Raw genomic sequence first — 19203 nt, 5'->3', positions numbered from 1 at the left:
CCCCGCTGACCTGGCACAGCAGCAAGGCCAAGACTCAGTGATTAAGGGACTACAGCGCCACCACTGTGTACAGGTGTGTGTGTGTGTGTGTGTGTGTGTGTGTGTGTGTGAATTAGATTTATAACTGAATTGAATTGAATTTATTGAGTAAGGTCAGACTTTCTATAAAGTATGGAGCACAGCTCTCCAGCAAAAGAATACAGACACTATAGATTATATACAGAATGTGCATAATATTACATAAGAAAAGACAAATACTTACAAATGAAATACGCTGTAAGCAATGGCAAAAATTAATATAAAAAAATGTGTATGCATATATAATGATACATACTGTCACTAATTAAGAAATAAAAAAAAAAAAACTATTGAGGTGTTTTGCACACTTTTTATCTAAACAAGCGTATCACCATCCTCAAAAACAAAGATAATTTCTTTATCACATTTGAACTTATACTTTGCATGAACAAAACATATTTGAATTGTGTTGGCCTATTTATGTAATTTGTTATATACATATTACGTAACCTAACAATTTCCATATCAGTACATTCAAAAAGAACATGAAATTCTTCTCCTTCTACCTCAGCATTACACATGTTACATACCCTATCTTCCTTACTGACACCTTGATACCTACCAACATTTACAGGAAGTCTATTATTACAACTTCTAAATATAGTCACTAATAATCTGTCACCCTTTGTTAATTGTTCTAAATACTGTTCTCTGCCAAAATCTGTCTTAAACACCCTATAACTGCTACTTAATGATTTTGTTTCTAAATTATGATGCCAAGTTACAAGCCACTGATCTTTCAGTCTCTGTTCCATAGCTTTCTTCACCCATCTTGAATTAGGAACATCTTGCACCACATACCAGACATTCCACAGTCATTACAAATATTCTTTATACAAGTTTACCATGGAGAACTATGAAGCCCTAACCTATCCAGCTGCAATAGACATTGGTACATTAAATAACACAGTTTAGTAATTTTACCTGAAATTAGCTTAGACCAATAACCTATCATTTTTTTTTCTTTATATAAATATCAAGTGGAAATACACCCAGTTCACCATACACCATGTCATTACAAGTATTCTCATGAACACCCAAAACCTGCTTTAAAAATTTCATGTACATATACTCTAACCCCCTAGCAATATGGTAACCCAAAATTTCAGCTGCACAAGTCAATATAGGTAACACCGTGGTGGTAAATAATTTGAGTTGTATATCCACTGGCAAGTCAAACTTCCTACACTTACTTATTAATGAGTACATTGCTCTTGTAGGTGTCTCTTTTAGCTCCAGCTCACCTTTGCAAAACCTCCCATTATAATTTAATAATACTCCAAGATACTTATACTCTGTCACTACTTCAATGTTTTTACCACCAAATTCAAGTTCATAGTTAAATTTTGTCTTCCTCTGCTAAACACTACTATTTTTGTTTTGTTACAATTTAGCTTCAATTTCCATTCATTAAATATAAATTCAGAGCAACCAGTGCCTGCTTCATTCCATCCTCACTGTCACACAAAATAATTGTATCATCTGCATACATAATAACAAATAGTTTAAGATACATGTTTAAGAAATCGTCACCAAAATTTACATAACTGCAATTATATTCAATTAATTTACTTTCAATATCATTCACATAAAAAGCAAAAAGCACCGATGATAAATTTTTCCCCTGTTTTACCCCTACATTGCAAACAAAGGTGTCTGAAATCTCCTGGTTAAGCATGACACATGATCTGATATTATTGTACATATTTCTGATTACATTTAGAATTTTTCCTTGCATCTCTTCCTTCACAAGTTTACACCATAAACCTTCAAACTGTACCATATCAAAGGCTTTCTTGTAATCAACAAATAAACAAAATAGCTTTCTCTTCTTCCACTTAAATAAATCAATGACACATTTGAAGAAAAAATATATGATCCAGAGTGGAATATCTGTGTCTGAAGCCCGCTTGTGTTTCATTAATGGTAGATAAGGTGTTTGAATAATCATTAAGTCTTTCATTAAGTATGGAGGTGAACAGGCTCCCCATGCAGCTAAGTAAGGTGATGGCCCTGTAATTATTAACATCCTGGATGTCTCCCTTGTTTTTACAGAGTGGCACTATTGTACCCACCAATCATTTAGCTGGCATGACACCAGTATCAAGTACTTTTTAATATATTCATTTAATATCATATCAGATGCTGGGGATTTATTGTTTTTTTTTACTTCTTAATATTTTTAACTACCTCTCCTTCACTTATAGGATCATTAAGTACTGATAAAATTTCAGCATCCGCACAGTCTTCATCATTTGTAATATTCACATCACTATTGTCAGAATTTTCATCACCCGCTAGCTGCTTAAAATGCTCATAGAATTCATTTAGTGTTATGGGGATCTGATAAGTTCTTTTCTGACTAATTAAAATTTTCCAATATGCTTTAGGGTCATCACTCTTATCATATCCCACTGAGGTGGCATTATTAGACTTTTTCATGAATGATCTTTTCTTATATGGTGGGAAAGTTGCAAGTGCTGCCTCAATCAGTATTTGTTTTAAATCTAGATTAATAGCATCCATGGGTAATTCATCCACTTTTGCAATCAGTTTATTTATCTTAGTTTCATCAATATTACTCACACATAAAAATTGTTTTTCAACATTCCATTTACTTGGCCTTACACCTGATTGTCTTGATTCCTTTGCCTCTCGGTTTACAACAGGCACCGTACTTTGTATCTTACATTTGATCCTTGCATGTAGTCCACAGTGTACATCAGACCACAAAGGTTCATAATCTAATACTTTAAGAACTACAACATATTTCATAATCACTGGTGATCCTAAAAAGAAGTCAATAGTTGTATTGTTTGCCAATGCTGCAGTCCTCCCATAACCTTCCATTGAATATATAAACTAGATGATTCTTACAAACATCCAACAACTTTTTCTCATATGAATTCCTATCTGGGGTTAAGTCCTGGTTTGCTCTAGTCTCAGTTATTCCAAAATTAGTTAAACTTACAGACACAAGGTCCTCAGCAGTCTCAGAAGGAACATCAGACATAGTGAGAGTGTGAGCATTAAAATCACCACAAAGCACATGCAATGCACATAATCATCACATGAGTAAGTAAGCAAAAAATCATCCGGCTTGTCATAGTGCTCTTCACTACCATATCTAGAGTGTGAGGGGGGAATGTAAACACAGCTTATTACTAGTTCCCTACCAAAATTTACACTATTTCTATCAACTTTAACTGAAAGTAAAGAATCATAAGTGTTACTAATATGCCTCCACTTAAAACTAGCATTTTTCTTGATGGCCATGAGCAAACCCCCAGATTTAAACCTGCTTAATTTGCTTCTGTCCTTAAAGACAATGTCAAAGCCGATATTTTCCATATTGTGTTTTACATTAATTACATCAGTATCATCACACTTAGTTTCACATCAACAAATCACACCATAATCTTTAATAAAGTTAACAAAATTCATAGATAAAAACTTTGACTTGATACCGCAGACATTAAGAGACGACACATTAATATACCGTATTTGATGGCTCATAAGACGCTACTTTTTTCTCAGAAAAAGGGTCAGTAAATTAGCCTGCGTCCAATGAGGCAAAGGTCCAACTTTGAGGCAGTAATAGGTTACAAGTCTACGGCAACAGAGGCTCTAAATTCAAACCACAGATGTCTTTGCACAACTAAATAAAGTCATGATTGGTAGTACGCCACAAAATGCTCTTTCTTTCAAGGTACCAATGTGTAGTATCTCATACTTACTGGTAATCCACATAGACTTTGACCAGTCAGGAAGAATTTGCTTAACCATGCACCACTTCTTCTTGGAGTTTTGTTGGGGCAGTGTAGGTTGTGATGTCACAGCCTTTGATGCCCCAAAGGTGAGGTATCCAATTATAATATTAGACTAGATGTGATGGAGCTGGTTGGATTTGTGGAGAAGGTTCTGGCAAGGTGGAGATGGTGCACCACGTTTTTCAAAACAAACGCGGTCGGTTGCGCTCCGACGTGACGTACTCGGTGACACCGAGTGTGACGCCGTTACTGATTGAGGTAAGACAATAGCCACACTTTCATACAATTAAAATTGAACCTATCTTTTTAACATTCTGCTTTTACACATCCTTTGGCTTTGAAAATGTACTAAAATACTGCATAAGAATTACATGTGAAAGATGCTAAAAAATAAAGTATGAAAAAATTTTATTATCACTGTAGTCCCTCAGTTAATGGTGCCGCCAAGAGCTAGGTGCAGTTAATGTTTACATTCAGCTGAACCGCATTAAGACTGAAACTCCCCTGCTTACCACACCTTTTGGGCACTAGAGGCTGTGACATCACAGTCTGCATGGCCCCAACTAAAATACCAATAAGAAGATTGTGTTTACACGTCAGCAGGATTGGTACAATCTTGTCTTTCAATACCCTCAACCGAACCATTACGTTCTGGCTTTCAAGGCCCGCAACCTTACCAAGATTTGACTCCAGAAATCCAACCAGCTCCACTGTATCTAGTCTGAAACACTACCTGTATACCACACCTTTGGGACGCCAGGCTGTGATGTCACGGCCATCACAGCTTCAACAAAACCCCAAAAAGAACAAGTAAGCTGCTAGCATAAATTAAACTTTTAAATGCTGAGTATTGGTATCTAATAGTGATCTAAATGCACGTGAGAGTCTTCAAATGTCGCTTGAATTCCTTGACTTCATATCGATAGCCTAAATCTGTTAATTTTTGTTTTTTTCTATTTCAATACATGCCAGAACTGGGTGCGTCTTATGAGCCCGTGCGTCTTATGAGCCATCAAATACGGTAATCCAGGGGAGGAACAAACTTAACAGAGTTAATATTACTTACACTAACACTATTATCATGCCCAAGTATGTGCCCCAGCAGGGCCATCCTAGGCCCTTGTTAAGTGATCTAGATTTAACCTTTTCCAATCAGGAGCAGATATAACAACCTTTTCTAAGTCATCAGGACAGTTTATAACTACAGGTCTACCCCCACTGTGCAACTATACAAGAATGCTTCCTCCCTTGTGGACACATTTTTCACTGTTTCTTGCCCTTTAACCATATTCAACATTTTAACCCTTAAGGAGGTCATGTCATCATTTATATACACTTTTCTTTGCCTACCTTTCAGTTTTTTTTTTTTTTTCTTATTTTGCATAATTTCATTTCTTTTCTTTCGGTGGCAAAACCTCACAATCACTGGCCTACCTCCTTCTCTGGGCCTCCGCAAATGGTGAACAACAGAAATGTCATCCTGCTCAATTTTCACTCCAATAGTATCAGCATGTTCTATAACTTTAGCTTCCAGCACCTCCTCACTTTCGTCCTCTTCTTCCTCTCATCCAGAAATACGTAAGTTCTCCCTTCGGGAGTACTGCTCCATCTTGTCGTGTTCATACTTGAGCAGGAGGCAATTCCTCTGCATTACTGCGATCTTGTTTTCTAATTTATCACTGAATTCCTTGAAAGCAGTAGATACAGCTGTAGACACAGCGACCGAAATTATGCTGCCAGGCTGGACAGCATAACAACTGCATCCTTAATCGTCTTACGAGTACTTACACTTCTGCTTTCCCTTCCATCATTGCTGCTGGTTATATTAGCAAGCTCGTTTTCTACCTTTGTCTTCACTAATTCTTCAGGTTCAGACCCAATGAAGTGTGCCATTGTTGTGTGGAGTTCAGCAATAGAATTTCTTTACATGCATAAGTCAGTGAGGTGGTACAATATATACATGGCAAAACACACCACCTTGTTTACCTTCTGTGGCTCACACAACAGTACAGGGAAGACTTGATAATACCTTCAGTACTGGCAGTAGAAATGTTACTCAGGCCATGTGGCACGTCACATCAGTGGTCAGGTATTCAGAAGTTCATTTGAAAGCAGTAGTAGCTCCCAGGTTAGAGTCATATCGGAGAAACTCCCTCAAAATATAGAGGTGTGTGTGTGTGTGTGTGTGTGTGTGTGTGTGAGCTTATTACATTTATCATTTTTCTAACATTAACCAATATGAATGTGATGCAAAATGTTTTTGTTTACAACATTTTGCATCCTTTACCAAGATGTATTTCTTTCTTCACATTTGTGTTTGTAAATTCATGTAAAACAAATGAAGTATTGCTTAATTTCAAGAGGTGTTTATAGATATTAATGAGGTGGTAAGCCTGCAGGTAATGGTTATGCTATAAGCTTGGTAACCCGTTTTGTTGAGCGAGCTGTGATGCAGTGCAAATATCTCAGCATTTGGTGTGCACACTTCTCAAAGAGAGGGCAAAAACATTGAACGTGGCGGACACGTGACCGTCACCAAGGAAACAACACAGTGGCTAGCTGAACACTAACTCACTAATTCAGAACACAAACTGTATTTCATCCTGTACTAGCTGCAAGCCAACAGGAAAGCATCAGACAGCATCTCTAGGCTGCACGAGTGCACGGGGACCGTGCTGGTTGCAAGGAAGCAGGGTGAAGCACCAGACCTCTCATTCCTCGGTATTTTTTCAAGCTGTCTTCTTCGGCGACAATTTGTTCCCTGTGAAGGCAGCTTGTTGAAACATTCGGAAAATGAAACACCTCTATCTTCTCCCTGCTCTTTCTCTCCCCCACAATCCTTATCCAGTGCTGCTTTTCACAGGAAAATAACAAACAGATAAATAAAAAGAATTAATAATAATAACAATTATAATAATAATAATAATAATAATAATAATAATAATAATAATAATAATAATAATAATAATAATAATAATAATAATGATAACTTAAGGGTTTTGGTTCAAATGGCTCTCAAGTAGCTCTCTTGTAGCTGAGGGCACCCTTGGTTCACCGAGGGCATCAGCAGGGCCAAGGGGACGATTGGTGTTCCCCTTAATCTCCACAGAGCAAGCAAATTCACTCCTCAGCTTGTCATTGGGCCTACTGTGGACAGTCCTCATGGTCACGTCCGTGGACACCCTGCGGCTGTCAGGTGAACACCAGTAATGCTTTGTGTCGGTGTGGCCAGTGCAAAATGCACGCCTGATTGCCCAGCCGCTCAGTTTAAGCAGCACCTCGCTAGCACGGGCAGTGTTACAGTCTGGTGGTAGACTGATAAGTGTTCTTGAAAGCACTCACAGGTGTCACAAAATCAGTCTTGTATTTACACTGAGTGCATCAGATCCTACTTGAAGGCAAGCACTCATCAAAAATGTAAACATGCAATTCACAGGGAGACCAGCAAACAAAAGTGCACAACTCACATCATCCCAACACTTGAAAAAATGAACACGATGTGATTCTTTAAACAATTGGCTGTTTAGTCCTGCTCCTGACGACAAGTCTTGAGCCACGTGCTGACTGGCGGCAGCGTGGAGGGGCTGGGAGGTGAACGCGACGTGTTCCCCGAGCCGAGCTCTGCTAAAGGCCCCAAGAGACTCTCTGAAGGGTTTTAACCTAAGCTAACCTAGCCTACCCTAAGCCACCTATCCTAAGCAGGCATAACCTAACCTAACCAACCCGTGCCTGAGGAGGATGAATTGCAACCGTACGACCAAACCGCAAACTACAAAACTGTGATGTCCGTTATTGATTGTTTATGTTATAGACGATTTTGAGCACAAAACACAGTGGAATCACTTGACTCTGCAGCCTCTTCTTCTCTCGTCCCCCGGTGACCTTGGGGACTCGTTGGGAAGAGGGGTTTGTGGGCGGGGATCGCGGAAGTGCTCGTTCTTTGTACTTGAATGGAGATGAGAACTTAAAATAAGGCAATCCTAACCTGACCTGATCTGACCTGACCTGACCTATCCTATCCTAACATAACCTGATCTAACCTAACCTAACCACTTTCCACTTCCTGGCCAACCCTTTAGCCATGAACACAAGTGCATGGTTTGCCTGCTTCAGACTCTTGCCACGGTCTCCAAAATCCTTCGTACCAATGATGGAATCGGAGGCCGGGTCAAAATGGAGAGATTCTCTGACGATCACTGCATCAAATGCATGCCACAGAGTCTCTTCCTTCGACGTGGTGTCTGCTCTTCCTCAGGACTGTGAGTTTGTTTGCTCCAACCTGCTTGGATGGAAGTTTGCCTTAGCCAAAGGTGAAGATTGGAACTGCTGGGGAGTGAAAAAGTAGAGCTTTAAAACCTACACGCCTTAGGATTATGGTAACGCAAGGCCAGAGCAAACCTCCTCCCTTGTCCCCCATATCTTCTGGCCTTCTTATTTCCTAAGCCATTAATTACCTGTCCTCTGATAAACTCCTGCACTTCAGGGCTTGCATATGGAGAAATGGATTTTTCAGCTGCTGTGGACTCTTCAGGGTCTGCTATCTCAATCCCTTCGCTTGTTTTCTGAGCTCGCTGATGATGTTCTGCGGCAACCTGATTTTTCTACACCCTGAAAACACTTCATAAATATTTCAGCTGTTTTGTTGATAATTATCATAACTTCAAAAACTCCAATTTGTCTTTCATATACTAGATTCACATTTGTAGCTCCCTCTGCAAAGTGGTGTTTTCACACAAAAGAAAACAAAAAGTTATAACATCGGTTCAAAGACAAACGTGAACTGACGCGGAAAACTCGATAAAGTATACAATTATAGCACTCACAACATTGTGAAGCAAATACCAGCAGTCACCAGGCTTGGGGCGAGGCTGTGGTGGTGTCTGGACTGCTCCCCCTAGCTGCTGCTCAGTGATGGGGCACTGTGCGGGCACCTGATGAGGGACGCCACCTGCCGGACAGGCAATGCGTCAGTTACGGTGGCTTTCGAGAGTGTACATTCACACGGTGTACACTTGCCTCGGGAGAGCCTACACTGTCACCTGACTGTTGAGGGCTTTATGAGAGACCACAGTTTTCATCTAGCCTGGCTAGTTGCAGCTGCAAATAATGGCTCAACATTGCCTCAAACTACCAGGTGTTTTGTCTCTGGCGACAGAAGCCTGCATTCCAACCACTAGCACATATATATGTGTGTCGCAGACACATAAATTGGTGATGTGTGCACCATCTGCAGGCAAAGTGTCTCATGGAGGTGACACCAGTATCACCATTTGTAGGAACAGGACAAACCATGATTTACTTCATGAAAATAAAACATTGAAATGTAATGACAACACAAATTCAAAAGAAACTCTACTGTTATCAATATAGTAATAAGCAAAAGTTACTCAAACAGACATACTGCATTAAACAATAAATGAAAATATGTATCAAGGTATTCTGCATGAATGAGCCTTTGTCACACAAACAGCTATACACACACACACACACACACACACCGTGTGGTGCATGCCTTGAGCAGACGTGTTATGAGAGGGCTCCAGAAGAAATACAGCTTTGCCAGATAGAAGTTGCAATAAATACAAACTCCAGGGCCTAAGGCATGGAGCTATGCTACATGTACTGTCCCGCCCTTTATTCGGAAAAAAATAATAAAATAAAATAAAATAAAAAATAAACAAGAGAAATGACAGAGGGTGGTGGTGCCGGAGCGACAGGTGGAACAGCTGATGGGCGTAAACAAATTGCCGGAGACGAAGACGAAGACGGAATGGAGAGTTGGTCAGAAGAAGTACGTAATAGTCCACGTATGAAGGACTTCCAAGGCTTTAGACCAGAAGAAACAGAAATGCCAAGAACGACCATGTTTAGAAAGTGTCTGATGCTCGAGAACACTGTGCATGAGTTGACGGTTAGGGTAGCTTCTCTAGAAAGAGAAAATTGCGATTTAAGGAAATGCTGAGGTAGTTATGCGGAGAAAGTTAAGGACGGTGTTAGGACAGTAAGTGTAAATACACAAAACATCAATTAAATTAATAAAAGGCAACAGGACTCGACAAAAAAAAAAAAAAAAAAAAAAACAGGAAGAGGAGAAGGTGAACATCAAAGACATTATGGAAATGCAGTTGAAGGAAGTGATGGAAAATTCTGTGGTGAAAGTAATCAAGCAAAAGGAGAAGTTAGTTAGAGACAGAGTAGTAAAAAAAAAAAAAAAAAAGTGTGGGGTAGTGTTTGATGTCAAGGATGAAGTGAAACCTATCAAATATGAAAGAGAGAAATTTGATAGAGTCAGTCAAGAAAGTGATTAGTCAAGCTGTTGAGGAAAGTGACAGCACAGTGGAGAGACTGAAGAAGTGACAAGGATTAGCAAATATGTGCAAGGAGGTAACAGGCCAATCAAAGTTAGGTTTGGGTCCCAAACTGCACCCAAAACAGTTATGTCTAGTGCCTGGAAGCTGTCAAAAAAAAAGACGACTTTAAACAAATATGGATAAGAAGAGACTTAAGTGAAGAAGAAAGAAAGAAAATGAAAGATATGTTGAATCAGGCAAATGCAAAAAATGGGGAAGGAACTGAAGAAGAGAAAAAGAAATTCTACTGGAAAGCAGTAGACATGAAACTAAAGAAGTGGTTTGCAGGAAACAGGGAGAGGCATTGAAAGAGCTAAAGGTGGCAAACACCAATGTCAATGGCATATTATCAACACGAAAAGAGTTAAATGGTTTCCTAAGAGAAAATAAGTCTGATACTAAGGGAGTTACTAAATATAAATTAAGTGATGAAGTTACTGCAGCTAATATTGATGAAGTACAACATGTGGATGAAGAATAGAAAAAATAAACAGGGTGGTGGAGTAAGGATGCTGACAAGGAAAGAGCTACAAGTGAAAGAAGTGTTCCTTGGAGAAAGACACGAGGAAATGATGGAAGTGAAGGTGAAACGGGCAGTAAATGGTCTAGGGACTTTAGTTTTGGTATATGTCCCACCTAAGACAAGCTCATGGGATTTAGATGAATATAATACTCTACTGAAAGACACAAGAGATTGTTTGGACAGAATAATGAGTAAGAATGACAGGCTAGTACTGCTGGAAGATTCGAACAGCAACGATGTTTGTTGGGAAGATTTGACAGCCACGGGAGGCATCACGTCACGGGGATGCAGACTCTTGACACTGGCAAGGAAAAACACACCTGCCCACTGGGTTAGAGAAAATACAAGATACAGAGAAAATGAAGAACCACCAAGACTAGATTTAGTGTTTACAAAAGAACCAGAAATTGTTGCTAATATGGAATACAAACATCCAGCAGGAAAAGTGACCACGAGGTAACAGAACTAAACTTTAAAGAATTTAAAGAAGAATTAAGGAGAAGAAACCACAGGATTGGAAGATTCAGTCATAAGAAAGGAAAATTTGATCAGTGAGGAGTGAGGAGGTGAGACAGAGGGTACATTGTATTGGAACCCCTGTGGGTTTGAGACACTTGGTGGAGGCGAGTGGAGAAAGGTATTTTTGGGGGATTCAGAGAAGAGAAAGGAAATGTGAGGAGGACAACCAGCGTAGAGAGAGAAATAAGGTGCATAAAGGAACTGATCTCTGGCATTCTGGAAAAGCAGGACAAGAAATGGTGAAGAAATGTTGTGGTTAGCTATGGTGAATAAAATGGACCGATGGGTGGAAGAATTTACAAGATACAGAAGGGAGGAGGAACCATCTATGCCAGACCTGGGGTTTACATAAAAACCAGAGTCCAATTAAACACTTAGGCCCAATAAAAAAAAAGACAATGGATGAGAGACTACTTAAAGGATAGAGAAATGAAAACTGTGATCAGGGACACCTGTTCAAAATGGAGTAATGTAACAAGCGGAGTACTACAGGGGTCAGTGTTAGCACCCGTTATGTTCCAAATATACATCAGTGATATGCAGGAATGTTTGACCAGTTATTTTAATCTGCTTCCTGGTGATGCAAAATTGTTAAGAGTAACAAAGAGCCATGCTGATTGTATGGAGCTGCAAAGAGATACTGACAAGACTTATGGGTGGAGCAAGAAGTGGAAATTGGAACTGAATGCTAACAAATGCCATATGAAGGAACTGGGAAAGAGTAAAAAAAAAGACCTGCATGGGACTATAAAATGGGGAGGAAATAATAATGAAGAACAACAAGGAGAAGAAAGACATAGGAGTGGTTATTCAAGATACCCTGACCCATGAACGGTGTACAAGTGAGATACCTGGCCTGACGTACAGGATGTTAACAAATGTTAGGGTGGCATTTCATTACATGGACAAGACTAGGATGAAAAAAATTATAGTCACTATGCTACGTCCCAGGCTGGAACGTGCAGCAGTGGCGTGTTCTCCGCATATGAAGAAGGACACGAAGAAGTTGGAAAGAATTCAGCGGGCAGCTACAAGGATGGTACCGGAGCTGAAAGAAAAGACCTAACGTACAGAGAAAGATTGAAAGAAATGTGACTGTCAACTTTGCAAGTTAGAAGAGAAAGAGGAGATCTAACAACTATGTATAAAACAGTTAACCGCACTGAGAAGATAGACACGCAGGACCTGGCGGTGCTGAAAGAAGACGAAGCTGGACGGACGAGAAGGCACTCAAAGAAGAACAGGAAGAGTCAGTGTTTGAGGGACATCAAGAAGTACATTTTTCCACACAGGAATGTGGATATCTGGAACAGCAGAAATGAAGAGGTTGTTACAACACCAAACGTGGATAAGTTTAAGGAAATGCTGGATAAATATAGATATGGAGATAGGACACTACGAGCCCTGCTGGAACACACACACAAGACAGGTGAAAAATGAATGTAAGAAGGAATATGGCACACACTAAGACATTACCTTGTGTGGCGTCCCGGCTAACATGTGCTGGAAGGTCCGGGATGATCGTGTCATCAGTCGTTTTCGGCCGTCCAAAACTTGTCCCGTAAACATCTGCACAAATAACCAGGTAGTAAACATCACATGGTGGTATTGCAAACATTTTGTTATTTTAGCATCCTAAAATAATAACTTGATATAATACAATTAATTTTTCCCCATAATGTGGAAGCTGTACTTGTGAAATTTCCATGACCACTCAGGCATCAGTCCTGGATGCTTCATGTTCTACTAGGGACAAAATTAAAACATGAACCTTAGAAAAGAAAAAAAAAAAAAGGAGTATAAAATAAATAACTGCCTGTACAAATATAACATGTAAATATGCAGCAAGGGAAATGTGGGATGAGATGTTCCAAGTTATTTGATGTTTACTGTATGTGCTCACAATTCTGTTTGCACTGTTCATTTGAAGGAAAACAATTATTAAACAGCTATTTATGGGAAGGAATATGGCACACACTAAGAAGTAATAAACAATTAAGGTGTGTGTATATACACATCTATGGACCTTCAAGTGTCCCACTGTCGTGACCACCGTGGCTGTCCTGTACAGGACTGCCACCTCAAGGACTGCCATCTATGCACCTTCAAGTGTCCCACTGCCGTGACCACCGTGGCTGTCGTGTACAGGACTGCCACCTCAAGGACTGCCATCTATGCACCTTCAAGTGTCCTACTGCCGTGACCACCGTGGCTGTCGTGTAAAGGACTGCCACCTCAGGGACTGCCATCTCAGCAAATTCCAATGCACTGAGAATGACATGCTGAAGAAACAAAAAAAATTGAGTAAATAAACAACAACAATAACAAAGCTGTACAACACAAGCTGTGTTGTACAGTTCCATACTTTACCTAAACCGTGAGGCAATGTTAAAATGTAGCCAACATTTGATATACATTATTTTACAAATCACAACCTCCAACCACTGTGCCGTGCTTCACAGTGCCTCAGGAAAGCACCGTCACCAGCGCGCATCCAGACAGTAATGACGGTTGGGTACAACAATACTCGCCACATTAAGTCAGCAGCTCTCAAGATAATTCCAGTACATTTTAATACAACTATGAGTACTGCCAAAATTTCTCATTATACAATGTAAACACTGCATTTTAAAACATGTATATTATCAGGGACAAAAAACTCAAATACTGAAAATAGCCTCTCATCACGTACGGGATGGCATTACTGAGAAGACGACCCTTGCTTCCCAGGAAACAAGGAGGAAACGGTCATCACAGACCACCTAGGTGTGTTTCTGGCGTGCTACATTCAGGCTTTTCACCCACCAGAACCGTCTGAAAATGTAGTGGAGATGTAATAACCAGAAAGTGATAATAAATACATACCTACACTCAATATCTGTGCACCACACAACTCAGCATAAAATCATCAAAGAACGAGAGGTGAAAATACTGAAAGAGTTTTGATCCCAAACTTGTACGTGCAGTTTTGTCTTTAGAGATATTGCTGCATTTTGCTGTTTTTCCACATGAATTTCTTTCTTAGAAACCAATAACCTTGCAAAGAGATATTTGTACAAGCAATCTACTGCAACTCTATGCCCAGGAAACTACACCTGCTTATGAAAATGTGCACCTGGTCTTCAGGTGAATCCTGTACAACATTTGTTATAAACACACACTCTGCATGCACACATCTTTTGTCACATCCTGCCAGGAATTTCCTGCCACACAGTCACTCATCAACCCATTACATGAAGAAACAATCCAAAGTAAATTTCCTGCTTCTCTACAAACTCCATATGGTGGACATAACTTTTTTTTTTTCCTGTTAAGTTCTGATGTGATTTTTTAAAATCTTCATTCACTTCCTGTCACAAATCATTCAGTTTTCATTTTTACTGCCTGTCCATCATAAGGAACAGTAATTTATGACATAAATTAATTGCAAATTAGTGAAAAAGCATCAAAACTTGGAATAAAAAATAGTTTTGTCCCTGTAAATACTCATCTACACTGTGCAGTTCACATTTTACACCAGGTGCTCACAATAGCACTCCTGATAAAAAAAAACAAACAATTAAAAAAAAAAAAAGTTCACTGGCAGCATTAATATAAGTTTCTGATGACATCATGGGGTTCCTAATCTAACCTGACTTAAACAATCCAAACCTCACCAACTTTCACACCTAACCTGACTTAACCTAAACAACCTAACCTGACTTCACCTAAACAACCTAACCTAACCTTCTTAACTAACCTAACCTAACTCACCCAAACAACACCTAACCAATCTTCCTAACTTGACTTAACCAAACTAAACCCAGCCAACCATCCTAACTAATCTAACCTAACTTTGCCAAACCAAACCTAACCAACCTAACCTAACCTAACCAAACCTAGCTTACCTACCAACCTAACCTAACCAAACTTGACCAACCTAACCAAACTTAGCCTGCCTACCTAACTAACCTAATCTTAATACATCGGAAAGAAAGCCAATAAATGTTCAGAAATCGTTGCTGGCGTCAGTATGTCACACACACACACACACACACACACACACACACATGGACTTCATAATAGGCAGCACGAGGAGCTCAAGCCAGTGCCATGCGTCATGAAAGCTGAAGTGAGGATGTATAGGTTGTGTCTGATTCAACAAGTGCACATAGCACTCTTAAAATGACAACTGCATCCTTGAAGTGCATTGAGTAAACATTTATTTATGTACCCCTTCATCTCTTATTTGCTACTATACTCAACTCTTGGCATCCTTAGGAAATAAATGTAGGTTTTTGAGACCATTCTTTTCCCTCTCCTCACACACACACACACACACACACACAGAGCAGGAATTCTTTGAAATTGTTAGTCTTGATCTTGATCTTGATGGTACAGGTGGCTCAGGATCACTCCGAAGCCAGGCCTTTGGATCGGCAACTCCTGTAGAAGGGGAAAAAGAAAAGAGAAACGAACAGCATCCTCTATCCTAATTGTTCATACACGTGGCACGCCACATTCTCTCCAGAAACTCTTTCACCGCCTCAATCATCCTTTCATTCTCCCCTCTACACAGTCCCAGCAACAACACCATCCAATCCTTTCCTGTCTTCTCCACTCTTTCATTCCTATCATGCTCTAACTCAGTCAGCATCACTTGCATCATCTCATTTCTGTCTCTGGCATACTTCACACACTCCAGCACCACATATTCCACCGTCTCATCCTCTCCCATGTCACACCTCTGGCACACTTTGCTGTGGGACTCAGACCACCTGTAACTCCTTGCATTCACATCCATACACTGAGCCCTCGCTCGGAAGAGAAGATCACCGCCCAGGCTTCCATCATACCACCTTTCATACCTCGGGGCCTCTTTCTCCTTGTACCATTCCAGGGTCTTCTTTCTTTCCATCTAATTCTTCCATTCATTGAGTCCCACACACTTCACTTCTTGGTCTATCTCACTCTTCCATTTTCTCACATCCCATTCAGCTCCCACTCTACCTCCTCTTGTTACCACCCATTCACGCTTATTTTCATTCCTTCCAGCCATTTTTATCGCCCACACAACTTGCAATCCATTCCTGTCTGTCATTCTCATCCACCTCTTCCTCCATTTGCTTCCACTTTCATTCCACAGGTACACCTTCCTTGCTATTCTTACATCATCCATTCTCTCAAGCCTAATCTTGTACCTAAGTGTGGCTTTTGTGAGTCTTTCCCTAAAGGTGCTCCATCCCATGTCACCTCTCAAGGCTTCAACTGCTGTGCACCTCGGTGCACTCAGTGCCATCCTTGCTACTCTATTCTGGCCCACTTCTAATTTATCAATTTCACTTTCATTCCATGCAATCACATCCATAGCATACATTATACTCGGCACAGCCACACTCTTCCACACTTCTCTCAACACATCATACTTACTTGCTCTCATCCTTGCCGTGCTTCCCAGTTGACCTACCTACTGGTTTACCATACTTATCTTTTAATTCTTTGCCTTTGCACACCCACTGGGACTCATCCACATCCCTAAGTACTTGTAATCTTGCACCTGTTTCAACTCATCCTCTCCAAGTCTCCATACCACATTACTTTCATCCTCTGACCTATTCACCTTGTTTTTCTTGCTGTTAAACCTTACTCCAAAGTCTTTTCCATACCCATCCATAACATCCAACAAGCTTTAAAGCTCATCTGCCGATTCACTCATAACGACTACTTCATCTGCATAAAGAAACACACACACTTTATCATTCCCCACACTTGCCCCTACATTCATTCTTCTCATCCTGGCTGCTAGCTCCTCTGTACCACCATTCTTGTAGAGCTCATACGGTATATCATCTGGACCCGCTGCCTTGTCAGTCTTTTTCCTTCTTACACACCTCCTCCCTTCCTCCTAGCAGATTCTTTCATCCAATTCATCTGCATTCTTCCTTTCCAGTGTCACACATCCTTCTCTCACACTAAACATCCCACCTATCCCATCTACTTCTTCCAAGAACCCTTAGCTTGCCTCCCTGATTCCCTCCTTCTCTGTTATAACTACACCATCCACTTTCAGACCCTCCACACCAACACTGCCTGACATTCTCACCTCTCATGAACTTGTACCATTCACAGCCACCTTTCATACCTTTCTCTCTTAAAGACTGAATCACACTCCTTTCACTCTTCACTTTGGCATTCATTATTATTCCTCTTGTCAACCGCTGCTTCTTCCTATACATTGCCCATGCATTCTGATACTCATTCTCTGCCTCATCGCTTTCATGCCTCTTTTTCCTCAGCTATCTACACTGTCTACTCATTCTATTTCGCTCCTTCTTAGCCGCTCTGATTTCATCATTCCACCATGGTTTACATACATTCTTTCTTCTACCTACTCTCACAAACCCTATCCGTCTCTGAGCAGCACCCATTACGTTTCTCATACAGATGCTCCACGTCATGCACACTTTCGTCATTCTTCAGTTTTTGACTACCGCTTCGGATCCTACTTGGGGACCGGCATCTCAGTGGTCTTTTTTATTTTGCTGGATTTTTGTCACCCTTGCCCTGTGTTCCCGCTATAGAAAAAATGAAAAAGAACAGACACACACACACACACACACACACACACATACACACACACACACACACACACACACACACAGGCCATAACAATGCACACTGACACATCGCCACAGCCACCAGTGAACACTTATGTCGCCACCAAGCGAAACTTTCTGAAAACCGTGACAACATTATTATTATTATATTATTACATCACATTATATTATGTAGCTTTCATTGCGATACCATCAGCTCCATGGGTTCCCTTCTCTCTCCGGCAGAGCTACAAGCTTCCTGAAGAATTGCATGAGGAGCTGCTCTCAACAGTCAGTCGCCGGGACGACGTGCAGGCGGTGTCCACCCTCATATGTAAGGGCGCGCCCATACAGCTCCTGGGTGGCCTTTCTGTCCTCAGACTGGCTGTCACCACCGACCGCTTACACACCGTCAGCCTTCTGCTGGCTAGCGGTGCACCGCTGCCTGCCAGCCTGCTGCAGGAGGCTTGGCAGAGCCCCGACGTGACTCACAGGGTGCTTGCCACCCTCACCACCGTGAGTACCTTCCCTTCCCTGTCTCACAGAACTACCTCACTGTAAAGGTGAGGACGAGCACCGGTACTGGACCCAAGTCTCAGCGGTGGCTCCTTTGCAGAGTGGAAAGTGTTTGAACAACTTGGATGAGTTATAGGTCTGTTGGTTGTAGAGGACGAGCCTTTGTGTTTCAGTGCCGTCAGTTTCAGGTTTTAGTGGTGCACATGACAGACCTGCAGCACACCAAACCTGTCCAACATTACAGATCATGCAACAGAATCTTGTCATTTCATAAAAGGACACTTCAGTGTAATGTTTAGAACAAGCAATGAAGTAGATCTCATAATACTTGAATCCATGTTAATTCATCATTATAATCCTAAAAGTAATTGTAATAATGCTTGTCAAACCTAATATTTGATTATAATTCATCATTATAATCCTAAAAGTAATTGTAATAATGCTCGTCAAACCTAATATTTGGAAAATTTTTTTGTATTTTTCCGTTTTTTTTGGGACAAGGTAAGGTTGTATTTGTGCATGCACTATTAGATTTGTGACACTTAATGACACTTCTGCATAGCTGCCCTACCTCTCTCTCTCTCTCTCTCTCTCTCTCTCTCTCTCTCTCTCTCTCTCTCTCTCTCTCTCTCTCTCTCTCTCTCTCTCTCTCTCTCTCTCTCTCTCTCTCTCTCTCTCTCTCTCTCTCTCTCTCTCTCTCTCTCTCTCTCTCTCTCTCTCTCTCTCTCTCTCTCTCTCTCTCTCTCTCTCTCTCTCTCTCTCTCTCTCTCTCTCTCTCTCTCTCTCTCTCTCTCTCTCTCTCTCTCTCTCTCTCTCTCTCTCTCTCTCTCTCTGCGCACGGTGCTTACCTGATGTGGTGACCATCTTTTCCT

At 40.7% G+C, this 19203-nt stretch overlaps 1 protein-coding gene and 1 long non-coding RNA gene across 2 annotated transcripts in view; one reads left to right on the top strand and one right to left on the bottom strand.

The window, feature by feature from the left end:
- Positions 1-1205, top strand: part of LOC135095239 (ankyrin-3-like) — a 5850-nt gene extending 4645 nt beyond the window's left edge. The window contains exons 3-4 of the mRNA XM_063996022.1: positions 1-73; positions 1164-1205. The exon at positions 1-73 is cut by the window's left edge and continues 233 nt beyond it. Coding sequence (XP_063852092.1) covers positions 1-73; positions 1164-1205 — 115 coding nt within the window. The remainder of the gene's footprint in view (positions 74-1163) is intronic.
- An 11828-nt stretch (positions 1206-13033) lies between these two features.
- LOC135095269 (uncharacterized) lies at positions 13034-15945 on the bottom strand. The gene is made up of 3 exons (XR_010264194.1): positions 15486-15945; positions 13933-14054; positions 13034-13522 (listed from the first exon to the last, which is right to left on the bottom strand). It is a non-coding gene; the product is annotated as an uncharacterized LOC135095269 (long non-coding RNA).
- Between the last annotated feature and the right edge of the window lie 3258 nt (positions 15946-19203).

Source organism: Scylla paramamosain, chromosome 48 (assembly GCF_035594125.1).
Source record: "Scylla paramamosain isolate STU-SP2022 chromosome 48, ASM3559412v1, whole genome shotgun sequence".
In the NCBI taxonomy this organism is placed as follows: Eukaryota; Metazoa; Arthropoda; class Malacostraca; order Decapoda; family Portunidae; genus Scylla; species Scylla paramamosain.
Note: the sequence above shows the minus strand (reverse complement) of the source record. Positions and strands in the feature narration are given on the sequence as shown.